Raw genomic sequence first — 26666 nt, 5'->3', positions numbered from 1 at the left:
GATTAAGAATCACTCCTCCTTTCTCAAGTACTTTCTTATTCAGTTAATGATCCTTCTGCTATCTTAAACAGTTTAATACACTGAGTCAGAACTGATATGCATGAAGTTTTTGTACATGGGGAAATAATAATTGTGAGGAACAAGGCCCTGAACCAGATGAATGCTGACCAACTTTTTTCCTAGATTAAGAATGAGAGCATCAGGTGTCAATAGTCTTTTCATATCCTCTTTACAAGAACCCACATTGCAAAATAGCTTGTTTTTCTGCCCCTGAGCAAGGAACTCGATACAGATGCCCCGAGTTGCAATTCTTGGGAAGGGTGAGGGTCAGACCAGATAACCAAAATGTCTCACACAAGACCCATGTCACAAGACCCAGAACTGCCCTAAAAACCAGAACGTTCCTAAGCACTGAAACAAATGCTGATCTTTAAACTATAGGCTAAGGAGTGATGTAGTTTTAAACGGATTGCTTAGGAAAGTATGTGTTGCTACAAATCTATTGGCTATGAAATGTGCGGGCTCTGCAGTAATGGCCATTGAAGGCCTATATAAGATCTCATTTGGGGAAGCTCGGGGTCTTGCCCAACCTGCTGGACCTGTGTGTTCAGATAGGAGGCTTGACCCCGGCTAGCCAGTATTACAATAAACCCTGCTTGCTGTTTGCAGTCTCAGGAGTCACTTTGTCGTTAAAGGGAGATTTCTATTCGCATCCTAACAATAATATGACTACTCAAAATAATAACACAAGGGCCATATTTCCTTATAAACTAAATGATAAAGAAAATCTGTAAAATTTTTAAATTTTTAAATAGTAGCTGGCCCATTAGCCAAGAATGCAGTAACCTCTTGAATATTATAATGTCTTGAAATTTCTTTCTGGTTTAAAAAAATATAGGAAATTGTCAATTCCTGCAGACTGAGTTGGATCTTTAATAACTGGTGGGAATAGATCCAAAGAATAAAACCAGACTATGAGACAAAGAAGCATAAGTCAATAAGAATCTACTGATCCGTGGTTGAAGGCAGCATTAGAATGGGTCAAATGATTTTAATCTAGGAACTGCGTAGTGACAGAAAAGAAGTCATTGCAACTAATATAACAGCTACATAGAGGCAAATCTCATTAAGTGAAAGAATCTAAAGACTGCAATGATCAGAAGAGGGAGACACTAAGGAAGTGGCTATCAATGTGATAGTATGAAGAATCGACCACATAAATTACACACGGCTGACCTGGGTTAGATCTGGGGCATAATATTTGGTCTCCTCAGCAGCAAAACAAAAGCACTGTTCTCCCGTTGTTCATTGATTTGCTTGAGTGGACCGAGTAACATCTCCATTTTGTGACTTGTTGTTACTGTGTTTGGCATATTGAATACATCACAGCTAGCTTGGCAGGCTTTGCCGTGAGGGTGAGATAGTCTTGGTATCTTGCTGGGCTGGCTGCTCACAAGGCATACTCCCTACCACTCTGATATCACTCCAGTCCAGCAGCAGTACAAGTAATTCCTGTTTATAGAACCATTAGTAAACCCTGTGCATCATTGCATGAAGACTCACAAAAAAACAAACAAAAAATTGACTGACTTTGTTAAAGCCAGAGGAAGATAAAGTGAACACTTCATAAATTGACCGTATCAACTAGGAATCCCAATATTCCAGGGCTGAGCACTAATCTTCTGGAAATGTTTTGGTTTATGACGTTAGTTCAAGTCAGGGAGCTACAAGAGGGTGCTTAATGGTTATTGACCATCACAGTCAGAAATAAACCTTTAGTATTTTTCAGAATAAGAACATACTACACGATGAGTGCAGCATAAACATGCATTTGTACTCAGTCCACAGTTTGTTCAGAATCTTCAGAATATTCAGAAGATTCCTGAAATAGAAAAGATAGAAAAATAAGAACAAGTTTTTTCCTTTACATCAGTGTCAAATTTGGCTAGGGTGATTATGATGCAATTTCCAATGAAAATAATAATTTAAATGATGTGAAAATGCAAATAAAGCTTTGGAGATTTGGAAGATCTTAAAATCTCAGTAGAGCAAGTATAAATAGATGTGTTTTTTTTTCTGTTTTTCTTCATATTTCATCTGTAGGAATGACTGGCACTTCTGTAAGACATTATTACATATCTACTTTTCATGTAGGTCTATTGCTATTTGTTCAGCCACTGATTTAGCTTTTTTTTTTCTTTTTGGGTTACACTTGGCTCTATATTCAGGAACCACTCCTGGCGGTGCTCAGGGTACCATCTGGGATGCGGGGAATCGAACCCGGTTTGGCTGCTTGCAAGGCAAATGCCTTACCCATTGTGCGGTTGATCCAACTCCTGATTTAGCTATTTTAAGTGAACATAGACTCCACATTACTTTTTAAAAATATATATATTTTTAATTGAATATCTGTGAGATAGACCATTACAATTTTTTTCATAATTGGGTTTCAGTAATATGATGACCAGCACCCATCCTTCCAACATTGTACATTTCCCATCATGAATGTTCCCTGTTTCTCTCCTGCTATTCTCCCAGCATCCCAGCATCCCTCTCTTCTGCCTCTCTCTATGCGAGGCACTTTCCTTCTTGCTCTCTCTCTCTCTCCTTTCTCTTTTGTGCAGTAAGGTTTGCAGCACAGGTACTAGGAGGTCATCGTCTTTGTTCAGGATATTAGGTATATTTATTGGGACAGTGAGGCTGTAGCAGCTTTTAAAAAGGTGGCAGCTTTGAGGTGTGGAGGTGACTGCCAAAACTTTCTTAAATACAGGAAACTGGGGGTAGGTAGCCCATCCTGACGCAAGAAAAACTGAATATTTCAAACAGAAAACCCGCATACCAGGATTTTCAGCAGATTATGTCTCAATGTGGTCTGTCCTGGCATGTTGGTGTCAGATTGCAGGTATGGCAACGATTTTGGCTTGTGGAAGCTAGAGGCTGCTGGGGGTTCTGCTTGGGCAGGCAACAGGCTGACCTGGCCCCTCCAATGTACCACACCTGTTCAGCCATGGTACAGATTAGCTGTGGCTTTGGTTCTCTTTCCAGATTTATTTATGGGTTTCTGCAATAAGGCTAATAAAGGAGTTTCTATAGCTGATTCAGAGGTGATTTGTGGGCATGACTCCCACATACCTAAATTTTGGCTATTTAATTTCTTAGGAAACCTGGTTCCTATTTGTCGGGTTCTGGTCAAAGGCACAGTGGCAATTCTGAGGTATCAAGAAACGTCAAGGCACAATCAGGATTTTGATCCACTCATCCCACATACTGGGCTCGAGCGGGCCCAGTAACATTGTGAGACATGTTACTGTGTTTGGCATATCGAATAAGTCACGGGGAGCTTTCCAGGCTCTGCCGTGCGGGGAAGATACTCTCAGTAGCTTACGAGCTCTCCGAGAGGGGCAGAGGAATCGAACTTGGGTCGGCCATGTTGGCTGCGTGCAAGGCAAATGCCCTACCCGCTGTGCTATCACTCCAGCCCAATTATATATATATATATATATATATATATATGAGTGTTGTGCCCTTTATTTTTCAAATTCCCTGTTGCAATCTAATTTTTTATAATGTGGTGAAATATATTTTAAGTTACTGCTCAAAGCATTTTCAAGATAAATCACTTTATTCTTTGTATGTTCTTCTCTTAGGAAGGTCAAAGAAATGAAAGATATCTTGCTATTTATATGAAAACTCAGATGGTGAACACATGTGTCTATTTTTCCTTTCAACAATGGTTAATGTGTCAGTTTATTCCTTATCTCTTAATCTTAATTTCTATCCGAGGTAAATTTGTTACAAAGCCAGTTATAATATACCTATAATAACTTTAGTTCAGGACAATGTTAATTTATATATTTTTTAAAAATGGCTTTTAGAATTGATGCACAGTTTTCTAGTTTTAAAAATATTACTGCATCTGAATTTTTAAGTCCTCACGTTAGATCCCCTTGGATGATGACTTCACTAATTCCCCGGAATAACTTTTAAAGGTCATTCATTTATACTTGTTGAATGTAGTTCAGAACAAACAAACCCTACTATTCTCAGAACAGATACGGGATAAAAGGTGGTCATTAAAAGAAAAAAAATAATTTAAAAAATTAATCTCACAGAGGTGTCGGTGGTGTCTGTGTCCTTGTAAAGACAAACTTGGCCATAAGCATTGATTCCTTCAAATGCCTAACAATCCGAATCAGACGATTACTCTTGAATAGATGTGGCTCACTGCCAGCAGTTTCTATCTTCGTTGTCTATGCACCAACATTCAATTATGATGGAGAAATTGAGAAGTTCTACGTGGAGCTGGAGAAATTCAATAAAGAAGACCACACCTTCTACAAGATCATTGTCGGTGATTTTAAGGTCAAGATAGGACCGAGAAGATCAGCCAAAGAACTCCACATCAGGACACATGGCCTAAAATGGTACGAACAGGGTGAAAGACTGTCTGGGTTTATCATGTCGACCAAGACCATCCATGGTAACTCACAATTCCAGAAAGTTGAATCTAAATGTTGGACATGGGAGTCTCTCAAGGGACGGTTCCACAAGGAAATTGACCACATAATATTCAATCGACAGTCTTGCCTGACCGATGTCCCAAATTTGTCCCAAAATTCCAAACAGGATTGGATCACCATCTCCTTTGTGCAAAATTCTACTTATCAGAGCGGGGAGAAAAGGCTGCAAAGTTTAAGAAGAGAACTCCCAGAACGACCACCAACTGGGAGTTCTTTGGCACTATTGTGGCAAAATGGGAAGATACCTTCACTGACAACATTCATGAGGAATATGACTGGTTCAGCGCCTCCATGACTGTATGAGGAATGCAGAGAGACAGATAGTCACAAAAAGATGCCTGTCTTTGAAAATTCTTGAGCTCTTTTACCAACATGGCTTGGTGCAAGCCTAAGTCAACCACAAGTCAACATCTGAGCTTGCAATGCAGTGCAGAAAAGTGATAAAGGAAGACCTTAAAGACAGAAGAGCAGCAGTGCTGGCAGGTGTGGCAGAAACAGGGAAAAGTATTTGCAATGCCCGCCTGTCCTTCACCAACTACAAGACCAAGATGACTGCCCTCCGACGTCCTGATGGATCTATCACATCTTCTAGAAAGGCAATGGAGAAGATTATCCATGACTTATTACTCGGATCTCTTCTATAGCCATGTCTACTTGCCCACATACCAAATTCCGCAGGATGGATATGTCGTTCCCAACATTCTCCCTTCTGAAATCCGACATGCCATTTTGTCTGTAAATAAATGAAAAACACCCGGCCCAGGCAAGGTCAGACCTGAAAACCCGAAGAACCTGTTGTCAGCACTCATCAATTCACTGGCTCAGCTCTTCACACTTTACCTGTCTGAATTCAAAGTTCCATCCCACTGGAAAAACAGAAGGACTGTACTACTGTACAAGAAGGGAGACATCCTTGAAATTGGCAACTATCACTTGATCTGCCTGTTGTCTGTCATCTATAAGCTATTCACTCAAGTCTTCCTGAATAGAATTGGCAGAACACTAGATGAAGGATAACCATGTTAACAAGCCAGGTTCCACAAAGGATTCAGCACGATCGACCATATCCACACAATAACCAAGCTCATTGAGGTTTCTTGGAAGTTCAAGATGCCTCTCTGTCTAATGTTCACTGATTTAAAGAAGTCCTTTGATTCAGTTGAGAGGGAAGCAGTCATTGAAGCCCTAGCCAAACAGGGTGTTCAAACTCAATACATCAGGATCCTCTGTGAGCTGTATTACGGATTCACTACCAGGATCTCACCATTCTACAAGGAAGTGATCATTTATGTCAAGAGAGGGGTTTGGCAGGATGATACCATTTCACTAAAGCTGTTCAGTGTCACCCTCGAGAACATCATGTGATGAATGCAATGGGAAGGAATGGGAGTGAAAATAGATTGTCAGCAACTACACTACATCGCTTCACTGATGACATTGTTCTAATAATATCAAACATTTACCAAATGCACAAAATATGGCTGACTTCACCTTGAGTGTGGACATGATGGACTCCAGCTGAATCTCACAAAGACAATGTTTATGAGGAACAGTCTCGTTACTGACATTGCATTCACTCTCAATGGAACAACCATCTCTGAAGGTACAGTTATGTGTACCTAGGTCGAGAAGTCAACATGAAGAATGATCTGGCACTTGAGTTGTGCAGGAGAAAGAGAGCAGCTTGGAATGCCCTCAAGAGTATCGAAAAAATAGCTAAGAGGGCAAAGAACCTCCGCCTCCAGGCACATATCTTCGATTCTACTGTTCTTCCTTCATTAATATACGCCTCAGAGATCTGGGCCCTATAAATACAGGATGAGAATGCTATTCAGGCCTCCTAAAGAGGAATCAAAAGAGCTATGCTTGGAGTATCACGCTTCACTCAAGTTAGAGAAAGAATCCGGAGTTCCGACCTACATCAGGGACTGCACAGCTCCTGGACAATGCTCCAGGTCCCAAACAGAGCCGAGATCACCGGGAAGTCCCAGATGGGGTAGGTGCCACATCCTGCCTTCTCCAGATGGAACTCCAGTGACCATGAGCCTCTACAAGCATAGCGCGGGCATGCGGGAACCAGGACTTTTATTCCAAACTGCCTTGACTGCCCCAGCTCCCAGGTAACCTCTGATTCTGGAAGTCACGCCTACAACCCGCCCCCCAGCGCCATCTTTACAGCATACAGCAGCAGAGAAGAAAGGCTGCTGGGAGGCTCCACAGCTTTCGGAGAATGCTCCAGGCTCCAAACAGAGCCAAGATCACTGGGAAGTCCCAGATGGTGTAGGTGCCGTATCCCACCTTCTCCAGATGGAACCCTGGTGACCATGAGCTTCTACAAGCATAGCTCGGGCATGCAGGAACCAGGACTTTAATTCCAAATCTCCTTATATACAAAGTGATCAATGGAAAGTAAATCATCCAACATTTCTCCCTGAAAATCAGGATTAACTCTTTTACAAACCACAACACCCAATAGGAGAGAGAGAACAAAAGGGAATGCCCTGCTACAGAGACATGGTGGAATGCAGGGGTGGGGTTTGGAGGGATACTGGGATCTGTGGTGGTGGGAAATGGTCACTGGTGGAGGGATGGGTATTCAAAATAAATAAATAAATAAAAATTAAAATTAAAAAAAAGAATCAGGGACGCTGTCTCATTTGCCAAGGTGTTAAAAACCGAATGGAATGGACACCGAAAGAGATTTGGAGATGACCTCTGGACTAGAGCTATTACTAGACTGGATTCCACGTGATGTCAAAAGATCGTGTGGCTGCCCACCTACAAGATGGTCAGACTTCTTTGTCAAGACCCAGAATGATCAGTTTGAGGCTCTTCGTGTTCCTAGAATGAGCAGACACCGTTGGGCTACACTAGCATGTGACAGGGATGAATGGAGGCGTTACTGGCGCCTGCTCGAGCAAGTTGATTAATAACGGTATGTCAAATGATCAATTAAATCTCACAGAATATACATTATAGTTTTTGAAATTCTGTATCTCATTAGGGCTGGAGTGATAGCACAGAGCTGGAATGATAGCACAGCTGTCGGGCATTTGCCTTGCATGCAGCCAAATTTGCCAACCGGGTTCGATTCCTCTGCCCTCTTGGAGAGCCCGACAAGCTACCAAGTGTGTCTTGCCCACATGGCAAAGCTTGGCAAGCCCCTGTGATGTATTCAATATGCCCACAACAGTAACAAGTCTCAGAATGGAGACGTTACTGGGCCCGCTCAAACAAATTGATGAACAATAGGAGGACAGTGCTACAGTGCACTATCTCATTATAATTTATTCCATCACAATTTAATATAATTAAATTATAAGTTATACACTGTCATTCCCTATGCTTCATTTTCTTGTCTCTCAGAGTTCTTTGAAACTATATTTTCCTGAATATCCAACTCACTTAAGCAATTCACCAAATCAACATTTTTCCCAGAAAGACTAAAATAAATCCTTTGCATAGGACACTAAAAGTATAGATTCTTAAAATGTCTAAATTAACTGATTGGTTTAATATAGGTAAAATAACTTGAAGTGACATAAATTTTCTCTATAAGCTAGTTATTTTGTTATTAACAGCTAAATTTATTTTTCAGAGTTTTACTCTTTAAGGAGCAAGTAAAGATAGTCTTTTCTTTTCATCCCATTGTTAAGATGGTATCGTAAAGACTCCATATTATAAACACCTGGACACCTTTCACATTCCTATCCAAATTCAGCCAATAAGTGAGAGAAAGTGATAATTGATTTCTGATGGTTTCCAGGTTAATCACATCTTCACTTACGGATGCTATACTGTAGAGCTGTATTTTTTCCCTCTCAATGTTTTCCTTTCACGTGTATTTATGCACATTAGTGGAAATATGTGACTGCTCATGTTTGATGAATAAATTGCAAGTGAGTCATAAAAGTCATTTCTTTGTGATAGTGATAAAGATGTAAACACTGATTTTTACCTAAAATTAACACATTTGTAAACTTTATTCTCTTCCTGAATCTCAGTTAAAATTTGCTACATCATGGGGCTGGAGCAATAGCACAGCGGGTAGGGTGTTTGCCTTGCACGCAGTCGACCTAGGTTCGATTCCCAGCATCCCATATGGTTCCCCGAGCACCGCCAGGAGTAATTCCTGAGTGCATGAATCAGGAGTAACTCCTGTGCATCACCGGGTGTGACTCAAAAAACAAAACAAAACAAAACAAAATTGCTTCATCTTTCTCTTTCTACCTATGTGTAATTTTATATCTATCAATTTTATACACACACACATACACACACACATATACACATACATATATATGTATACATTAAGGACTCACATTTTTTTCTTCTAAGTTTTTTCTCCTGTCCCTTTGATGATGTACTTTTAAGAATTTAATCCTTTAAACTCACCATCAGAAACAACTTTGTTAAGTAGGGGTTTATAACTCACATATTGATCATTAACTTACTAGAACCAAGGTCAGTCTCATGAAGACAAGTGCCACTGACCTATTACTCCTGTCCCTCTTATTTAAATTTTGACATTTTATAGATTTACTTATTTTTTTGCGTGTTTTCTTTTATTTTGGGGGTCACACAAGGCATTGCTCAAGGTTTATTCTTGACTGCTCACTCAAGAAGCACTGGCAGGCTCAGGTGTCCTTATAGGGTACATTGTACCACTGTAGCACTGTTCTCCCATTGTTCATCGATGCTCCAGTGGGCAACAGTAACATATCACAACAAATTCGGAGACTTTTTGTTACTGTTTTTAGCATGTTGAAAACGTCCCGGGTAGTTTTCCAGGCTTTGCCATGTGGGAGAGATACTCTCAGTAGCTTGCTGGGCTCTCCAAGAGGAGCGGAGGGAACAAACCTGGGTAGGCCATGTGACTGAGTGCAAGGCAAACACTTTACCTGCTGTGCTATCGCTCCAGCTCATAGGGTACAAAAAAACAAAAATAACTGTCAGTTGTTCATCGATTTGCTCCCAGTAATATCTCCATTGTGAGACTTGTTACTGTATTTGGCATACTGAATACATCATGGGTAGCTTGCCAGGCTTTGCTGTGCAGGTGCAATACTCTGGGTAGCTTGCCAGGCTCTCTGAGAGGCGTGGAGGGATAGAACCTGACCACGTGCAAGGCAAATGCCCTACAGCTGTGCTATCACTCCAGGCCACAGGGTACAAACCAAAAATAAATAAAAAAAAAACAACTTAGGCTCATTTTTCTTAAACCTCCGAGAAAAATGTATTGTTCTAGGATTCTTTATACACACCTGAATGCATATCCTCTATTTTTTCGCTGATAGAGCCTACTATAACTTATGTACAGGGGCCATATTTAAACTTACAGAAAGTGTCAACAGAGTAATTATTTTCTTCTATTCTTTTTTTATATTTATTTATTTAATCACTGTGGGAAAAGTTACAAAGCTTTCAGGTTAAGTCTCGATTATGCAATGTACAAACACATTTCCCTTCACCAGTACTTATTTTTCGCCACCAAGAACCCCAATATGCCCCCTTCCACCCTTCCCAATGCCTGTGAGGCAGATGAATTCTACTTAACTCTCTATCTACTTTGATTACATTCTTATTTCGACAAAAGATGCACCATTATTGTTTAGAGTTTACACCCGACAATCAGAAATGCTGAAAAGGCATTGTGAAATAATTTATTTCCTATGGCTGGTTATAAGAACCATATGATGGATTTGGATTTCTGATATTTTACTTATTAAGCCTGGAGGGATTTCTGCCAAGAGCCAGATAATTACAAGATTGGTTTCTGTGGCTCTGGAGCCATGGCCATGCTGGACAGCCGCTCGTGGGGGGCAACTCGTGACCTCAGTAGGGCGTGAAGGACGAGCCGGTACCTCCCCCCTTCCCATGAGACCGCAGTTGCCCCATTACCACGGCTCATACCTGGCTTTCCAAGCAGCTCTGAGGTGGCCGCCATCTTGCTGCCCAGGGGGGGAAAGGTGGAAGGGAGTGACACCCTTTCCCTCCCAGAGAGTCATAGTGCCATAGATTAATGTATATTTTCTTCTATTCTTATCTCCTCTTTGTTATCGTCCATTGTGATTTTTTAGAGCTTTACAAAGTTGTTCATGATTTGATTTCAGTCATACAGTATTCTCTTGCCCCTCTCTCCACCAATGTGCATTTCCAAGCACCAGTGTCCCCAGATTCCTTCCCATCACTCCCCACCCCCCACCTCCTGCCTCTTTACATGGAGAGTACAGGTCTTCTCTCTCTCTCTCTCTCTCTCTCTCTCTCTCTCTCTCTCTCTCTCTCTCTCTCTTTCTCTCTCTCTTTCTCCTTTTGAACATTGTGGTTTACAATATTGATACTGAAAGGTTGTCAAGAATGTTCCTAACCTACTTTTAACCCTCAGATATTGTCCAGTGTGATCATTCCGAGGTATTGTTGTCATAGATTTCCAAAACATTAAAATTTACAATTGTTTTTAAACTAAATTTTTAAATATTTTCAATCATCACCCTTTCACATTTTCTACCACATAAAATATAAGCAGAAAAAAATTAAGCAGAGTATTTAAGATTACACTTGTAAAATTGTGCCTAAAGTTCTAAATATGGCCCCTGTGAAAAATGACAACGGTTTACTAAATTTTATTATTTAATTGACTTGTGGTGTACGAGAATATTTTATCATGTGCATGGAATTCCTATATAGAAAACAAAGTCATGAGCTATATACTCATGAATTAATAGATTTACTGTTATACTACATACTGTGATTATCATAGAGTAATGACTTTATGGTATAGCGTATATATGTGTGTGTATATATATCAGTTATGTGGCATCTAATTCAATAATGTGGCATTAAATCCTCTTAAACATTACTAGATTTGAAAAAAGAAAAGAAATATTACTAGTTGACTGAATTTATCTATAAATTAAAGTATACAAATACAATCCCATGAATATAGAAGTTCTCTTTATTTGTCCCTATGTATTATAATATGGGCTGGAGTGATAGCATAGCAGGTAAGGCATTTGCCTTGCATGCAGCCAACATGGCAGACCTGGGTTCTATTCCTCCACCCCTCTCGAAGAGCCTGATAAGATGAAATAAAAATTGCATCTACCAAGAGTATCTCACCAGCACGACAAAACCTGGCAATTCAATATACCAAAAACAGTAACAAGTCTCACAATTTGTTGTGAGACATTACTGGTGCCCACTTGAGCAAATTGATAAACAATGGGAGGACAGTGTAGTGCTATTATAATATATCTTCACACCCATGCTCAAAAATTAAACATGCATCCACAAAGATATCTATCTTTCTGTGGGTTTTCATTATTAGGGAAATAAGTCAATAGTATTTGTTTCCTTTTAAGATTCAACATTATCTTTGTTTCGTGATTTATATAGTTCATTTTTCCCTACTCTGCTTTACTTGTATTCGTGTGTCACAACTTTTTCTTAGTCTTTTAAATTTATGAGTGTATGTCTATTTGTGTTCTCTGTACAACTATAACTTGAATATTTTAGTGTCTCAGTAGAAGGACCATAATAATATAATCACCACGAAAATTTACAGTGTAACATTCCAACTACAACTATAGCAAAGTATATTTATTGCAAATCTGGATTTAAATTCAACATATATTAACATTTTTATTTCTATGATGTCAAGCTAGTGATTTATTTATAAATGTTTTCTGTACATTATAAACTTCATGAAATATCGGTGAACTTGAAAAATACTGTTCTCCAGTGAAGTGCTCCCACTGACACACACACACACACACACACACACACACACACACACACACAGAGAAAAGCCTGACTAAGCTTTGTAAATAAAAGTCTATTTTTATGGTATATTATATGGTATATAAAATCCGACACTATCAGTTCATATAGAATTAAAATCATTTGAAATAAAAATTGCATTTATAATAAAGACTATAATTGATTCAGATGTGTTATAAACTTCACATACTCAAATGTATGGCTGGAGTGATAGCACAGCAGGTAGGGCATTTGCCTTGCATATGGCTGACCCGGAGGACCTGGGTTTAATTCTTCTGACCCTCTAGGAGAGCCCGGGAAGCTACCCAGAGTATCTCGCCTGCACGGAAAAACCTGGGAAGCTCCCCGTGAGGTATTCAATATGCCAAACACAGTAACAACAAGTCTCACAATGGAGACATTATAGGGCCTATTGGAGCAAATCCATGAACAATGGTAGGACATTGCTACAGTGCTACAGTGCTACTCAAATGTTGTAAAGTTAGTAATGCACATACTGTGTTGGTACATTTCTGCAAATGATGATGCTAACTAGATTAATTAGATAGTTATATAGTTTAGGAATAAAATAATTCGCATGCCAAGAGAATTTTTCAGTACAAATGAGGAGGAAGACTAGAAGTGACAATAAGATAGTGATGGATGAATACCTAGTACAGAAGATGAAGGAATTTATAACAAATGTCAATGTTAATGTAACCATGCCACCTGAACTATAGAACAGAAAGATAAGTTAAAAAGCAAAATGATTTTGCATCTGTTTACTGTGTTTTTAGTATGTAGAGCTTCATGATCTACTAAGATGTCATGCATTCCCACAAATAAAGCTTTTATTTAATCTTATCTGGAAATAATGAAGCAATTCACATCATTTTCTTATATTTATCATCGCATAAAAATGCCATAATTTCTAGCAGCTACATTATCTTGACTAGTGGTGATTCATTAATTTGTTTTCAGCTAGCCTTGATTTTCCCTTTTAGACTTATTATTATGTTTGTTATTGTATAATGTATCTTCTTCCCCAGGAAAAAGTCGCATGCTTTTGTTAATCGCCAATGTGAAGTTAGTTACATATAACAATGTATTATGTATAGAAAGTGCAATTTACTTATTTTATTGAAAGATAATAATAATTAATAAAATTATTAAATAGATGTTAAGGTTTACCACATTCTTGAGCTCTGGGTATTGATAATAATTATAGCTATATGTATATATATTTAAATATACATATATATGGCTTTTCTATATGGAGAACTTATATAAGTAATGTTTAAAAATTACATATGGCCAAATAAAACATGCATCTAACCATTATGATTTACTTCATGATTGACAATGTACAGAAATTCATTGCTTTCAATATTATATATAAATATAACATTAAATTTTAACTCTGCTAATCCATAAAATACAGGTAAATAAAAAAATTAGTTTTTTTTCCACAATACAAAATCATTCATGTATAATAAGTAAGTAGGTGGTAGATTTATGTATTTTATCTTTGATTTTATATTACTTTCTTTGGTAATATTTCTTTTGTAATAAACATTTAGTTTATTTTCTTAAAAATTATTTTTATGAAAAGTTAGTTTCTTTCCTTCCTGGATAGTACTGCTACAACCCATTAAAAATAAATTAATTTAAGAAAAAAGGCTATTGAATGTTTTACAAGATATACTCTTTAATTTTTCCTAAAATTTACAAGCAAGTTTTTAGTAACTTAAGTTTACAAAATTCATTTCTAGAGGATAGAAGAAATAGTACAGCAGAAAGAATGTTTTTCTTGCATGATACTGACTTGAGTGTGAACCCCCCACCGAAACTGCATATGCATCCAGATCCCTGTTAGAGTAATCACTGAGTGAAGAACCAAGAGTGAAATACTGGACATTAAGGAGAGTGAAAAAACATGTAAATAAATGTCAAACATGTCTAACATGGAAATAGGTATCAAAACGTAGACAGAAAAAAATGAGGAAAGGGTAAATCCTATTGAAATTTTAATACAAATTAAACCAAATAAATTTCTGTGAATATAATCCCTTTCTCATGAACTGAAGTTTTTACAGAATAATTTCCTCAACGCCATTATGACTTCTTTATTCCTCAGACTGTATATCAGGGGATTAAATAAAGGAGTGACAATAGTGTAGAAAAGAGAAAGCACTTTGTCAGTCCCTGCAGTGTCTTGGGTCTTGGGTCTTAAATAAGTAATGATGGCTGAACCATAAAACAGCACTACAACAGTCAGGTGAGATGAGCAGGTGGAGAAGGCTTTGGCCCTACCTGAGGATGATGGCAGTTTCAGCACCATGGAGATGATTTTTCCATAGGAGACTAGTATCAACAGAAATGGAACTGTGACAAACAGTACAGCAACTATGTAGACCAGCAACTCATTTATAAATGTGTTCCCACAAGCCAGCTTAAGTATTGGGGGAATATCACAGAAAAAGTGGTTGATCCTAGAAGCGCAAAAGGGCAGAGAGAAAATCTGAATTGTCTGCCCTATCATGACTGGAATTCCACTAACCCAGGAGCCAGTCACCAGCTGCACACAGACCTTGGGGTTCATGACGAGAGGGTAGTGCAGAGGGTTACAAATGGCCACGTAGCGGTCATAGGACATCACAGCCAGGAGGACACACTCAGTGCCTCCCAATGTTAGGACAAAGCACATTTGTGTAGCACAGGCAACTAAGGAAATGTGTCTCTTCTGAGTCCAAAGGTTAGAGAGCATTTTGGGGATAGTAACAGACACATAGCAGATTTCCAAGAATGAAAAGTTACCAAGGAAAAAATACATGGGAGTCTGGAGAGCAGGAACCACTTTTGTTATGAGAAATATGGTGCCATTGCCCAACAGTATGCAGAGATAAATGACTAAGAACAAAGCAAACAAAAACCACTGGAGCTGGGGCACATCAGCAAAGTCCAAGAGAACAAACTCCATCCATTTTGTAAGATTTTCTTGCGGTTGTATTTCTTTGGGCTTCATCTGTAGAAGGAAAAGAAAGTAGGGATGTCTTTCCATGATCTCCCTAAGCACTGTCTCTTTCTAATGTTATTTTGATTTTTTTTTTACTTTGGGGGTCACATTCGGCAATGCTCAAGTATTATTCCTTGCTCTGAGCTTAAGAATTATTCTGGCAGTGCTCAGAGGATCCTATGGAAGGCAGAGGATCAGGTCCAGGTGGATCACATGCAAGGCAACTGACCTGCTGTACTTTAACTCCAGGCCCTTATCTTTAAAGTTGAAGCAGAATATCTGACGTGGATTTTTGGATAGATCCATTTTTTTTCAATTTTGAGCGATGGCACTGCATTTGTACGTATGTTCATTTTCTCACTTAAGATTTCCTCAATTGGGGCTGGAGCGACAGCACAGCGGGTAGGGCATTTGTCTTGTATGGGACCAACCCGGGTTCGATTCCCAGCATCCCATATGGTCCCCTGAACACCACCAGGAGTAATTCCTGAGTACATGAGCCAGGAGTTATCCCTGTGTAACGCCGGATGTGACCCAAAAAAGCAAAAACCAAACAATACAAAAGAAAAAAAAATCCACTGGATTACGACTTTCCTCATGCCCCTGAATCTCCCTTAAGGTTCTTCATTTACACTTGATGAATATAGTTGAGAACAAAGCAAACCCTAACCATTCTCAGTACAGACATTGGAATAAAAGAATCATTAAGAGAATACATTTTCTGAAAAAAGACTTATTCTTCCTGATGATGAATGTTATTTTTTGAAAGTTCATATATCATTATCATTTTTCTCCCTCACAGTTTAATCCAAGTGAATGAAACTTTGTCCACTGTCATTTTCAACACTTCATTTCATTATCTCTCAATGTTCTTTAAAAATATATTTTCTTAATATCCAATTAACATTAGGCAACTAACCACGTAGAATAGTTCCCCCCATAGAATACTAAAATATAGCTTTCATGGAGGGCACTGAATGTATAGATTCTTAAAAATTTTATATACAAATATTCATATGATATAGGCAAAATTGAAGAAATGACAAAAGTTCTCGATAAGCTTTCTATTTTATTATTAAAAACCTAATTTTTTTCTGATTTTTAATCTTTTAGGAGGAAGTGAAGATAGTCTATGCATTTCTTTGCATCTCAATTATTAAGATGAAATTGGAAAGATCTCATATTTTATTAATCATCAAAGGTTATAAAGATGACAAGATTTATAAACAAATTCTCCATCATTCTTCTACCAGTGTTCTAATTTATATCCTTATTTGTATGCTGTAATGCCAAGTAGACACATTACTTTGTAGTACACTGAATTGCAGTAGGGCTAATTTACATAAACCTGTTTTTTTTTTTGACTAATGCCAAACTGTGAGAAAAGAACACTGAACATTTATCTACTTGGCATCAATATAGAAATTAGAAATGTTTCTACACATAATATAGTGCCAACCATTTTCCATTTCTCAAATGGAGACTAGCTCATGAAAAAGCAAAGATTTTCTTCAGTGTTCTAGACAAATCATGTGTTTTTTTAAATAAATGTCTAAATTTTTGCTAATCTCAAAAATAAAATTAATGCAAAATCTAATTTTATTTTAAATTCGTCATTTCTCCTAAAATTATAAATGATGGATAAATTGTTTAAATATATTTGCTATAACCCAGCAAATTGAACCATATTTAGTGTACAAAACAATACTGAGATTTTTGAAAGTTTTTTGCAATTTTTAATATATTTTTTTCTGTGAAATAAATGTTCTTTGGGTTTCCTTAAGATTTAAATGCATTGAAATCTATTTAATGCTAAGTTAAAAAATACATCACTTGTTTTACAAAAAAATATCAAAACGACTGAAACTAAAACATACTATATGCTTACTATACTGAAATATAAATTAGTTATTTAGTGTTTAATATTCCAAAGTGAATAATGTTATTATTCAAGAGTGCCAATCTCCACAAAATAATATTAATTTTATCAGAAATTTATATAATTTGCTTTACTAAAATATACTTAGCATGACTTCTGTATACTAAAAGCTTTAAAATCAACTATGCTTTCAGTCAAGAAATAAACTACAATTTATATTTAAAATTATTAAATGACAAATTTCTACTCTTTCAAACTAAAAATACCAGGGACAATATAAGTCATATTTACCTTTCTTGTTAAATATGATGCTATATATCTCATTATTTGAGCTTAAATACTTTGTTTATTGTAGGTGAAATCACTTGCTTTATTAAAGTCACCTTTAATGCAGACTATTCTTTTTAAACAAGAAAGTATTTTGAAAAAAGTCTTCACTTCCTCAGGGATTTCTATGGAATGTGTCATTTTGAAATTCTCTGATTTGTTGTTATCGCTCTACTTCTAAGCAGTTCTGTACATCCTCTCCATGGAATTCAATGCACTGGATATTAGTGCAAATAGAAAGGAAGACTGGAGAATAGCATGGAGAATCATCCAATTTGTACACTTTCATTACTTAACTAGTTTCCAATAAATCAATATTCTGCATGAAGTATCTGTTCCTAAAACATTGAATCAGTAAATGTATTTGAATCAGACTCCCTTCTAAAAAGGTTTTCCAATTTCTAATCAGAGCCAGGTCTAGTATAAACATTGTGGTAAGCCTTTGATAATTAAGGATTCTTTTATGATAAAAATTAATATGGTATTGATTTCTTTGTAAGTAGGCTGGAGCGATAGCACAGCGGGTAGGGTGTTCGCCTTACATGCAGCCAACATGGCCGACCCGAGTTCGATTCCTCCGCCCCTCTTTGAGAGCCCGGCAAGCTACCGAGAGTATTCGATATGCCAGACACAGTAACAATAAAGTCTCCAATGGAGACGTTACTGGGCCCGCTCGAGCAAATCGACGATCAACGGGAGGGCCTTTACCTTTACCTTTTCTTTGTAAGTACCTAATCAATGTGACGTATATTTTTCAACTTAATTCAAAGATTAAATTTCATCTGCAAATCTTTTTAATAAGTGAAAATATTTTTGTTGTGTCAGAAATCATATCATGATTTTTTGCAGTTTATTTCTTATCATTAAGCTGTGACTCATTCCAAACTATATTTCTGATGAGTTGAGAATCTGGCATAAGGCCATCTATGGGAAATCGGCCAAGAAAACAGTCTATGAGTTCTAGGCTTCCATTCTAGGGCAGTCTTTTCTTAATAATTAGATCAAGTTATTTGTCATTACAAAAATAAGACATCTCTTAATACTATTTAGTAAATAATGTTTTCTGTGTTTTTATGGCTAGTAAGCAAAAACCATTTATGGGAATATACCTGATAATAGAAATTGACTAATAAACTTAATTCCAGGTGTCTGGAGCACTGTGTGCCAGAGAGCATAGATCAGTGATAAGTAAGAGATGAAAAGGCCTGACGTGTGGACCAGATGTGAAGAGGCATCAAGGACAATAGAAATGAGCAAGGCTGGAGTTGTTTGACAAGTGCATGTACACAGAGGCTAAGTCAAAACAAATTTTGGAGCTTCAAGGTTAGCACAATGGAATGATGTGCATGAAGAGTTCTTCTGATGCCTTAGCACAGAAATCCAGAACTGGAAATACAAGTAGGAGTTTTCATGAGGAGGAAGGTGTTCCGCATGCCAATAGTATAATTATGTTTTTACTTGAATCAAAAAATAAAACTAGTATGCACAGAAAATTATCTAGTGACATAATACTACAAAATAAACATGTACCAAATATACCAAGACACAGTAGTATGAATACTCACTTGATTTTCTCTGATTTAATAGCCACCATTGTAAATATTGCCAGCTAGATTATTTGATGCTTCTGATATGTGATTTTTTGCACCCTAAGGCATTACCCCCGGGCCATTCCTTTGTTCATGTAAATTGTAAACAACATTCTAGTTTTCGGTTTATTTAAATATGTAGATAATATATTTTATTCATATATAGATAGAAAGAGATAAAGGAAATACAATTTTTATGTTAATCTAGCAGTGTTTCAATTAATATGATGCTTTCTTGATCAATTCATGTTACAGCTAATTTCAAGTTTTCATTTTTTCTTTTATTCGTGTAATATAAAATTTTAGACACTAATTACAACTGTCACACACTTAACATATTTATATAAGCTCTGGAAAACTTTGTTTTGACAAGAACAATCTCTCAATGGTTTAGGATGATAATGTTAGGTGATTTTTCATTACATTAGGTATCAATCTGTTCTGCAGTATCATTAATGTATATAATGACATTGAATTCTTGGATAAATGATTATATGGTTTAGAAAGGAAACTTTTCTCAATTTCACATTAGCACCCATATACAGATAAAAACGAAGCGCATGCTCTTGTTGAGTGTATATCACGAACCACGAATCACGACCATCCTCTTATTCGTCGATTGCCTCGAGCAGGCCCCAGTAGCGTCTCATTCTAGCCCTGAGTGTATATACCTTTTAAAAATTTAATCAGTACTTGGGCAGACATATTTTCTTATAGTTTGTAATATTTTCTGGAAAATTATGAATTTGTAAAATCATAATAGAAAATTACTATTTTCCATGTAAGATCATTTTATCAAACTTGCTATTATTGTGAAGACAAACTTTGTAAATGGCCCTTGTGGAAGGAGAGAGGCAACCTACCTCTCAAACAGTTGACCATCATCCAAGGTGAATGCCTACAGGAATTTCACCCATTGTACTTATCTCCTTAAATGTACACTTTGATGATACATGTATTGAAGTGACTAATTTAACAGAGCAGAGAACCTGTTCAACTGCCTCATGAAGTTATTGATCACATTTCCCACTTATCGAGGCATGAGAAGTTAGGGAATGAGAATATACAGACAAATAGATACTTGAAAACTGGGGAAAGGGGATGAGTACTAGGGAGTAATTCCCATCATTTTCTCCACATCAAAAAGGTGTGTGGAATCATTTTGATGTAGTACATCTCAAGTTTATTTTTGTGTTGTCTAATGTTCTCTTGTAGGAATTGGTGACAGAAATAGTAAAAATAACCCTGGAAATGATCTTTGAAACTGCTTCAAACCCAACTAATAAATTCACAATAAAAGGACTTGAGAAATAAAGAAAGAAAAAAGAAAATTCTCAAGTTATTTTCCAAAATAAGAAAATTATGCTACTACATGTGTAATTATATGAGTTCATAATGGCTTAATGATAATATACTTTTGAATGTTAGCAAAAGTGAAGGCCTATCCTATAATCTAAACAATGTCTCTGTTTAGATGAGCAAATACTTAATGTCCCCAAACACCTAAGCATTTCATTTGTGAATTGAAAATATAATTAATATATAAAGAGTTATTCTTCATAAAATTAGTAATTTTACTATGCTCTTCAATAAATTTTAATAATGACCATCATATAAGATTAGGTATAAACTATAATAGGGTAATTATTCTATGAGTATTATGCTTGAAACTATAAAATAAGGACCTTATTATCAATTATCTGTGGAACATACAATACTGAATGAGGAAATCAAAGATAGCACAGCGGGTAGGGTGTCTGCCTTGCACGCAGCCAACATGGCCGACCCGAGTTCGATTCCTCCGCCCCTCTCGGAGAGCCCGGCAAGCTACCGAGAACATTCGATATGCCAGACACAGTAACAACAAAGTCTCCAATGGAGACGTTACTGGGCCCGCTCGAGCAAATCGATGATAAACGGGAGGGCCTTTACTTTACTTTACTTTTACTTTGGAACCACAAATCCTAATTAGCACATGAAAACCTTTATGCCAACTCAATCATTCAAACTATGTAGGACTTTTTTATTATATCATTTGCTTTAGCAAAACTCATTAGGAAGAAAATTATTTAAACACAAACTTTACTGTTTTTTTCCCTAATGTATGTTAGTTTGCATAGGAGTGTGATACCTTAAATAATTACGCAACTTACTATTGTAGAGGTTTATTGTTATGGGATCCATACTTATAGTGCTTATGGAATGTGGTGCTCAATATAGAACCCAGAGCTTTGCACATATACAGCATGTACTCTTCCACTTCTACATGAACTTGATGCCCACACAATATGAATTGATGCTCTACAATTGTCATATTTTGCATGGCTATAGTAGCATTGTAGCAGTGTCCTCACGTTCTTCATCAATTTGCTTGAGTAGGCACGAGTAACGTATCCATTGTGAGACTTGTTACTGTTTTTGGCATATCGAATATGCCACGAGGATCTTGCCAGGCTCTGCCGTGTGGATGGAATACTCTCGGTTTGATTCCTCCATCCTTCTCAGAGAGCCCTGCAAGCTACAGAGAGTATCCTGCCCTCATGGCTATCCTATGCAATATAAATTCATCCATTAACACATGTAATTACCTTCTCAACAGACATTATAAAATATGACTGACAATCTCTGTTAGAATAAAAAATCATGAGTAAAATATTATGTAAATAATTGATTTATTCTGTACATTGATGAACAGTATGCCATAACAGATCAACTTATTTTTCAGTTTTTAAGAAATATGAGAACCACACAACAAATTTGTCCATCAAAGAAGATTATTTGGGGGACACAGAATTGAAGATGAATCAAATATGTGGACTATACTGAGCACAGTAAATAATAATAGTAAAAGAATCTAAATATGGGTCTAGGAGACAGCACAGGGTAGCAGCTATCTCTAATTATAGTTCCTGGTACTGCATATGTTCCCCAAGCAGGGTGTGCCTCACAATTTCACCTTGTAAACCACAAGGTAAAAGCATTGACTTTCCTAAGAGGAAATGGTTGTTGCTTTATTGCGTAAGAAATAGAATCAATATCTACTGCTGGCTCCATCACATTACTTTTTCAGAAATAGTTTTCTTAGTGCTGCAATCACCTCCTTGTTTCGGAGGCTGTATATCAGAGGATTGAACATTGGCGTCACCGTGGTATAGGAAAGAGACAGAAGTTTATCAGTGACTGAAGACTGAGTGGACTTCGGCTGTAGGTAGGTGATAGTAGCGGATCCAAAGAACAAAAGAACAACCATCAAATGGGAAGAACAGGTGGAGAAAGCTTTGGCCCTGCCTGTGGCCGTTGGCAGCCTCAGAATGGTGCCAATGATTTTGCTGTAGGACACAAGAATCAACATGAAAGGGATCACCACAAAGACCAGAGCTGCTATATAGAGAGATACCTCTTGGATAGACGTGTTTCCACAGCCGAGTTTGAGAACAGGGAGGAGGTCACAGAAGTAGTGCTTAATTTCCTTCGACTTGCAGAAGTGCAGAGAGAAAATCTGACAGGTTTGCCATATCTGCAGTGGAACTCCACCTATCCAGGAGCCGAGAGCCAACAGGACACATACTTTGTGGTTCATGACCAGAGGGTAGTGCAGAGGGTTACAAATGGCCACGTAGCGGTCATAGGACATCACAGCCAGGAGCAAACACTCTGTGGCTCCCAATGTAATGAAGAAATACATTTGGATGGCACACTCCACTCTAGAAATGCTTCGATCCTTAGTCCATAGGTCCTTCAGCATCCTGGGGAGAGTGACTGTCACATAACAGATTTCTAATGAAGAAAAATTGCCCAGGAAAAAATACATAGGTTTCCGTAGTGCAGGATCAAACTTGGTTATTACTATTATGAGGCCATTTCCAATTAAGACAATCATGTAAATGATGACGAAAAGGCCAAATAATAATTTTTGGAGATTTGGAAGGTCAGAAAATCCCTGGAAGACAAATTCTGTCACCGTGGAAGTGTTGCCCTCTGCCTTCATCTCTTCATAATTCATATCTAGGAGTGACTTAATCAGAAAACAAGTCAATTCACTTTCCATTTTTTTTACTTTTAATATAGGATGCAATTTTTCCCATTCCTGTATACATTACACCTAAGGTTCATAGATACTTTAATATTATTTTGCTTACTTTTTCATTTAATATTAAAAACAAAAGAAAATTTTATCCATAATAGATAATCATATCTGTTGAACATGAAATATTTAAATGAAATCTTATGTATCAAAATTTTGAATAGTTCAATATGAAGTTACGTTCAATTATAACATTGTCATTCTTTCAATCAACTTTTAGTTCAAATTATATTTTAATTCTTATAATTATTTATATGTGATTTAATTGTTTACAGGTTGGCAATATGTTTTAAAATAATTACTTTCACAAACTGCTTTCAAAGATTGGTTTCTCTTTGAAGTTGTGCATATTTAAACCATTTACTGATAAAAATTAATTAGTGAAAACTAAATAATATTTATGAATTAACTTTAAACTGCCTTTTAATGCAGTATCTCTGGTTGTTCAATGTTCTATCATTAGTCATAATGTTGTCCTCAATTTGTTGTGGGTTAGGAAAGTATGGTGACAATCTTCCCATCACCAGCTCTGAAGAGTAGCATTCAGGTTCATCCAATTATTCACTTTCACAAAAGCTATTCAAAACACATGGACTCCATTCACATGGTTATCCATATTCATCCAATGAGTGAGACACAGTCATAACTGATTTCTGGTGCTTTCCATGTTAATTGTGTGCTCACTCATTGATTCTATATTGTAGACCTGTGTGTTTACCCAACTACTGTTTTTCTTCCACATGTGTTTATGCCGATGAGTGGAGATATGTGACTGCCTGTGTTTATTGAATAAACTGCATGTGACTCATATGAATTGTTTCTTTGTAATAGTAAATAATACATAAAACCATTTTACCTAAAATTAATGCTTTTGTAAAATTCTTCCTTTCCCTATGTCTCAGTAAAAATTACCTTCCCCCTTTCTATCTCTAAATACACACACACACACACACACACACACACATATGTGGATCACAATTTTTTATCCTATGCTTTTTCTCTTGTACTTTTACTTCTGCACTTTTTGGAATTTAACTTTCTGAATTCTCTTTCAAAAAGAACCTATAACTTTTTTAAGCACATGCTACATAAATTACATATTGATTATTAACTAAGAATCAACAGCTCTTGGTGAAAGACAAAAGGTAGCTATATTCTATGAATGTTCACTGTGGACAATATTTGGCTTCCAGTAACAAAATTCTAGACTTAAGCTTGGCAAGAACAATAATCCAAGCAAAACTTTGCCATCCTGAGAATCTCTGTGACTAATAAAAGGAAGATTATATAGTAGTTTTTAACTATATATAGTATTCTAGGATGCATATTAAACTCTAAACAGCAACAAATAGTTCTTAATATGTCTCTGATTTTATACTTTTAATAGAAGCTTTTGATGTCTGTGAATGTGAAAATGCAGCTAGGATTCTAAGATAATATTTCCACCTTTACCATTTGTTTTTCAAATGGAGAGCAAGTATATGAATACTCAGTGGACGATTCAATTGGAAATGTGAAGGTAATCAATCTCAAACAAGATCTTACTAGCACCAATTTGTATCCAAACATGCATTTATTTTTAAATACCAATTACAGTTAAAAAAATAGCAGGCTTCTTTAAAACTTGTAAAATAGCTGCTGGTTTCTTTTCCCTTTGGAAACTTTTGGAAGTTCTCTTTCCTAAAATCTGTGTTTCAAGTATAACAACAAAACCAAGATGCAGTCCTTTATAATTTTAAGCTAGTGGCTGTGTTTTCCTTATGTTAAAATTTGTTTGTTAAATAAGTTTTATATGGACAGGAAGAATTCATGCTTACCTGATTGGAGAACAAATATAGTTCTCCTCTATTAACTGAATTAAAAGAAACAAAATGAGAAAATGTATTTTGTTTTAAAGAACAATAATTAATTAGAAACAGAAATTAAAAACCTTTTAAATAAAGTTCTATTGACATTAAAATTTAAAAAACTTGAATAATTGAATAAATATTGTACATTGATAATTTCAACGCTTTTTATTTTAATATTATAGAGGGTATAAATAAAACCATGTCATGAAACCATTGGCATTTTTACATTCACTGTTAATGTAGCTTAAATCTTAACAAATATTTCTACAGTACTAGTAAGATATAAACCTCTATTAGATTTTAGCTTTTCTGTTATACACTTGGATTTATATGACATACAATGTAGATTTATCAGTTGCAAAGCATTAAATGCAAGCTTACCAATAATATTTAATAATTGTTATAACTTACTATGGTCATAAATATGACAATGAATTTTTTAAAAATTGATCAGCTCATTATGTTATGAAATATGTTTATTTTCTAATTTTATAAGACAAAGATTGTTAAAAGTACAAAATTTACATGCACTATGTTTTTGAAGGTAAACAACAAAAGAAATCAAAGTCCTTTTTAAATTTTCTGTACATGCAAAAATTTAATATTAACAATAACTCTGCTGATATCAAAGTCACATATTTGTATCAAATGAAACTTAATATGAAAAGATAATGTGTACTTAGCTATTAGATTGCTGTTAAGTAGAAAGCTTACCTTTAGTGATTGATTTACAGTACAAATAACAATAAATAAGAATTTATGAAGAGGAATAACTTTAGTTTAAAACTGAGGCTAAACACCATCAACTCTATATTCTCTTATTATAACAAACCCTGCTCTTTAAGTAAGAAATAGTCTTTACCCTGGGGATTAAGATTCACCCCTCCTTTCACAAGTACTTTCATATTTAGTTAATGATCCTAAGACAGTTTAATACAATGAGTCAGAACTGATACGCATAATTTTTTGTATATTAGGAAATAATAATATGACTACTCAAAATAATAATACAGGGGCTCTATCTATTGCAAGTTAAATGATAAAGAAAATCTGTAAAATCTTTGAAAACAAACTAGACCATCAGTCAAGAATGTATTAACCTTTAGAATGTTATAATGATTTGATAGTTGTTTCTGGTATTAAAAAAATTACAGCAATTTGTCTGTTTCTACAGACTGAGTTGGGTCTTTAATAAATGGTGGGAGAAGATCCAAAAAATAAAGCCACAATATGAGATAAAGAAGTGTAAATGGATGAGATTGCACTGACCAGTGGTTGAAGGCAGCTTTAGAATGGGTCAAATGATTTTAAGCTAGGTACTGAGGAGTGATAGAAAAGAAATCATTGCAACTAATAAAACAACCACATAGAGGCACCTATCATTAAGTGAAGGAATCCAAAGACTGCAATGATCAGTAGAGGAATGCCACTCAGGAAGTAGCTACCAATGAGATAGTACCAAGGGTATGCCACATGCATTACACATGACTGACCTGGGTTACATCTATGACATGTCATATGGTCTCCACAGCAGCAATCATGATCATCCTGTTGTTCGTCGGTTCCTCGAGCAGGCCCCAGTAACGACTCCTTCGTCCTAGCCCTGAGATTTTTTTTTTAAGTGCCATATTCAAGGCTCTTTC

The 26666-nt window shown here is 36.3% G+C and overlaps 2 protein-coding genes across 2 annotated transcripts; both read right to left on the bottom strand.

The window, feature by feature from the left end:
* Positions 1-14352: 14352 nt before the first annotated feature.
* Positions 14353-15312, bottom strand: LOC130042355 (olfactory receptor 10AG1-like). Its single transcript, XM_056134523.1, has one exon. It carries the CDS (start codon positions 15301-15303, stop codon positions 14353-14355), a length of 951 nt encoding a protein of 316 aa, XP_055990498.1. The 5' UTR covers positions 15304-15312.
* Positions 15313-22147: 6835 nt separating this feature from the next.
* Positions 22148-23101, bottom strand: LOC130045295 (olfactory receptor 10AG1-like). Its single transcript, XM_056138083.1, has one exon. It carries the CDS (start codon positions 23090-23092, stop codon positions 22148-22150), a length of 945 nt encoding a protein of 314 aa, XP_055994058.1. The 5' UTR covers positions 23093-23101.
* Positions 23102-26666: the final 3565 nt, after the last annotated feature.

Source organism: Sorex fumeus, unplaced genomic scaffold, assembly GCF_029834395.1.
Source record: "Sorex fumeus unplaced genomic scaffold, SorFum_2.1 ptg000007l, whole genome shotgun sequence".
NCBI lineage: Eukaryota > Metazoa > Chordata > Mammalia > Eulipotyphla > Soricidae > Sorex > Sorex fumeus.
The sequence above is the reverse complement of the archived record's forward strand: the minus strand, read 5'-3'. Positions and strand labels throughout refer to the sequence as shown.

Bases quoted from the DNA above. Each gene is read 5' to 3' on its own strand.
- LOC130045295 (XM_056138083.1), bottom strand. From the start codon at position 23,092: ATGAATTATGAAGAGATGAAGGCAGAGGGCAACACTTCCACGGTGACA.
- LOC130042355 (XM_056134523.1), bottom strand. From the start codon at position 15,303: ATGAAGCCCAAAGAAATACAACCGCAAGAAAATCTTACAAAATGGATG.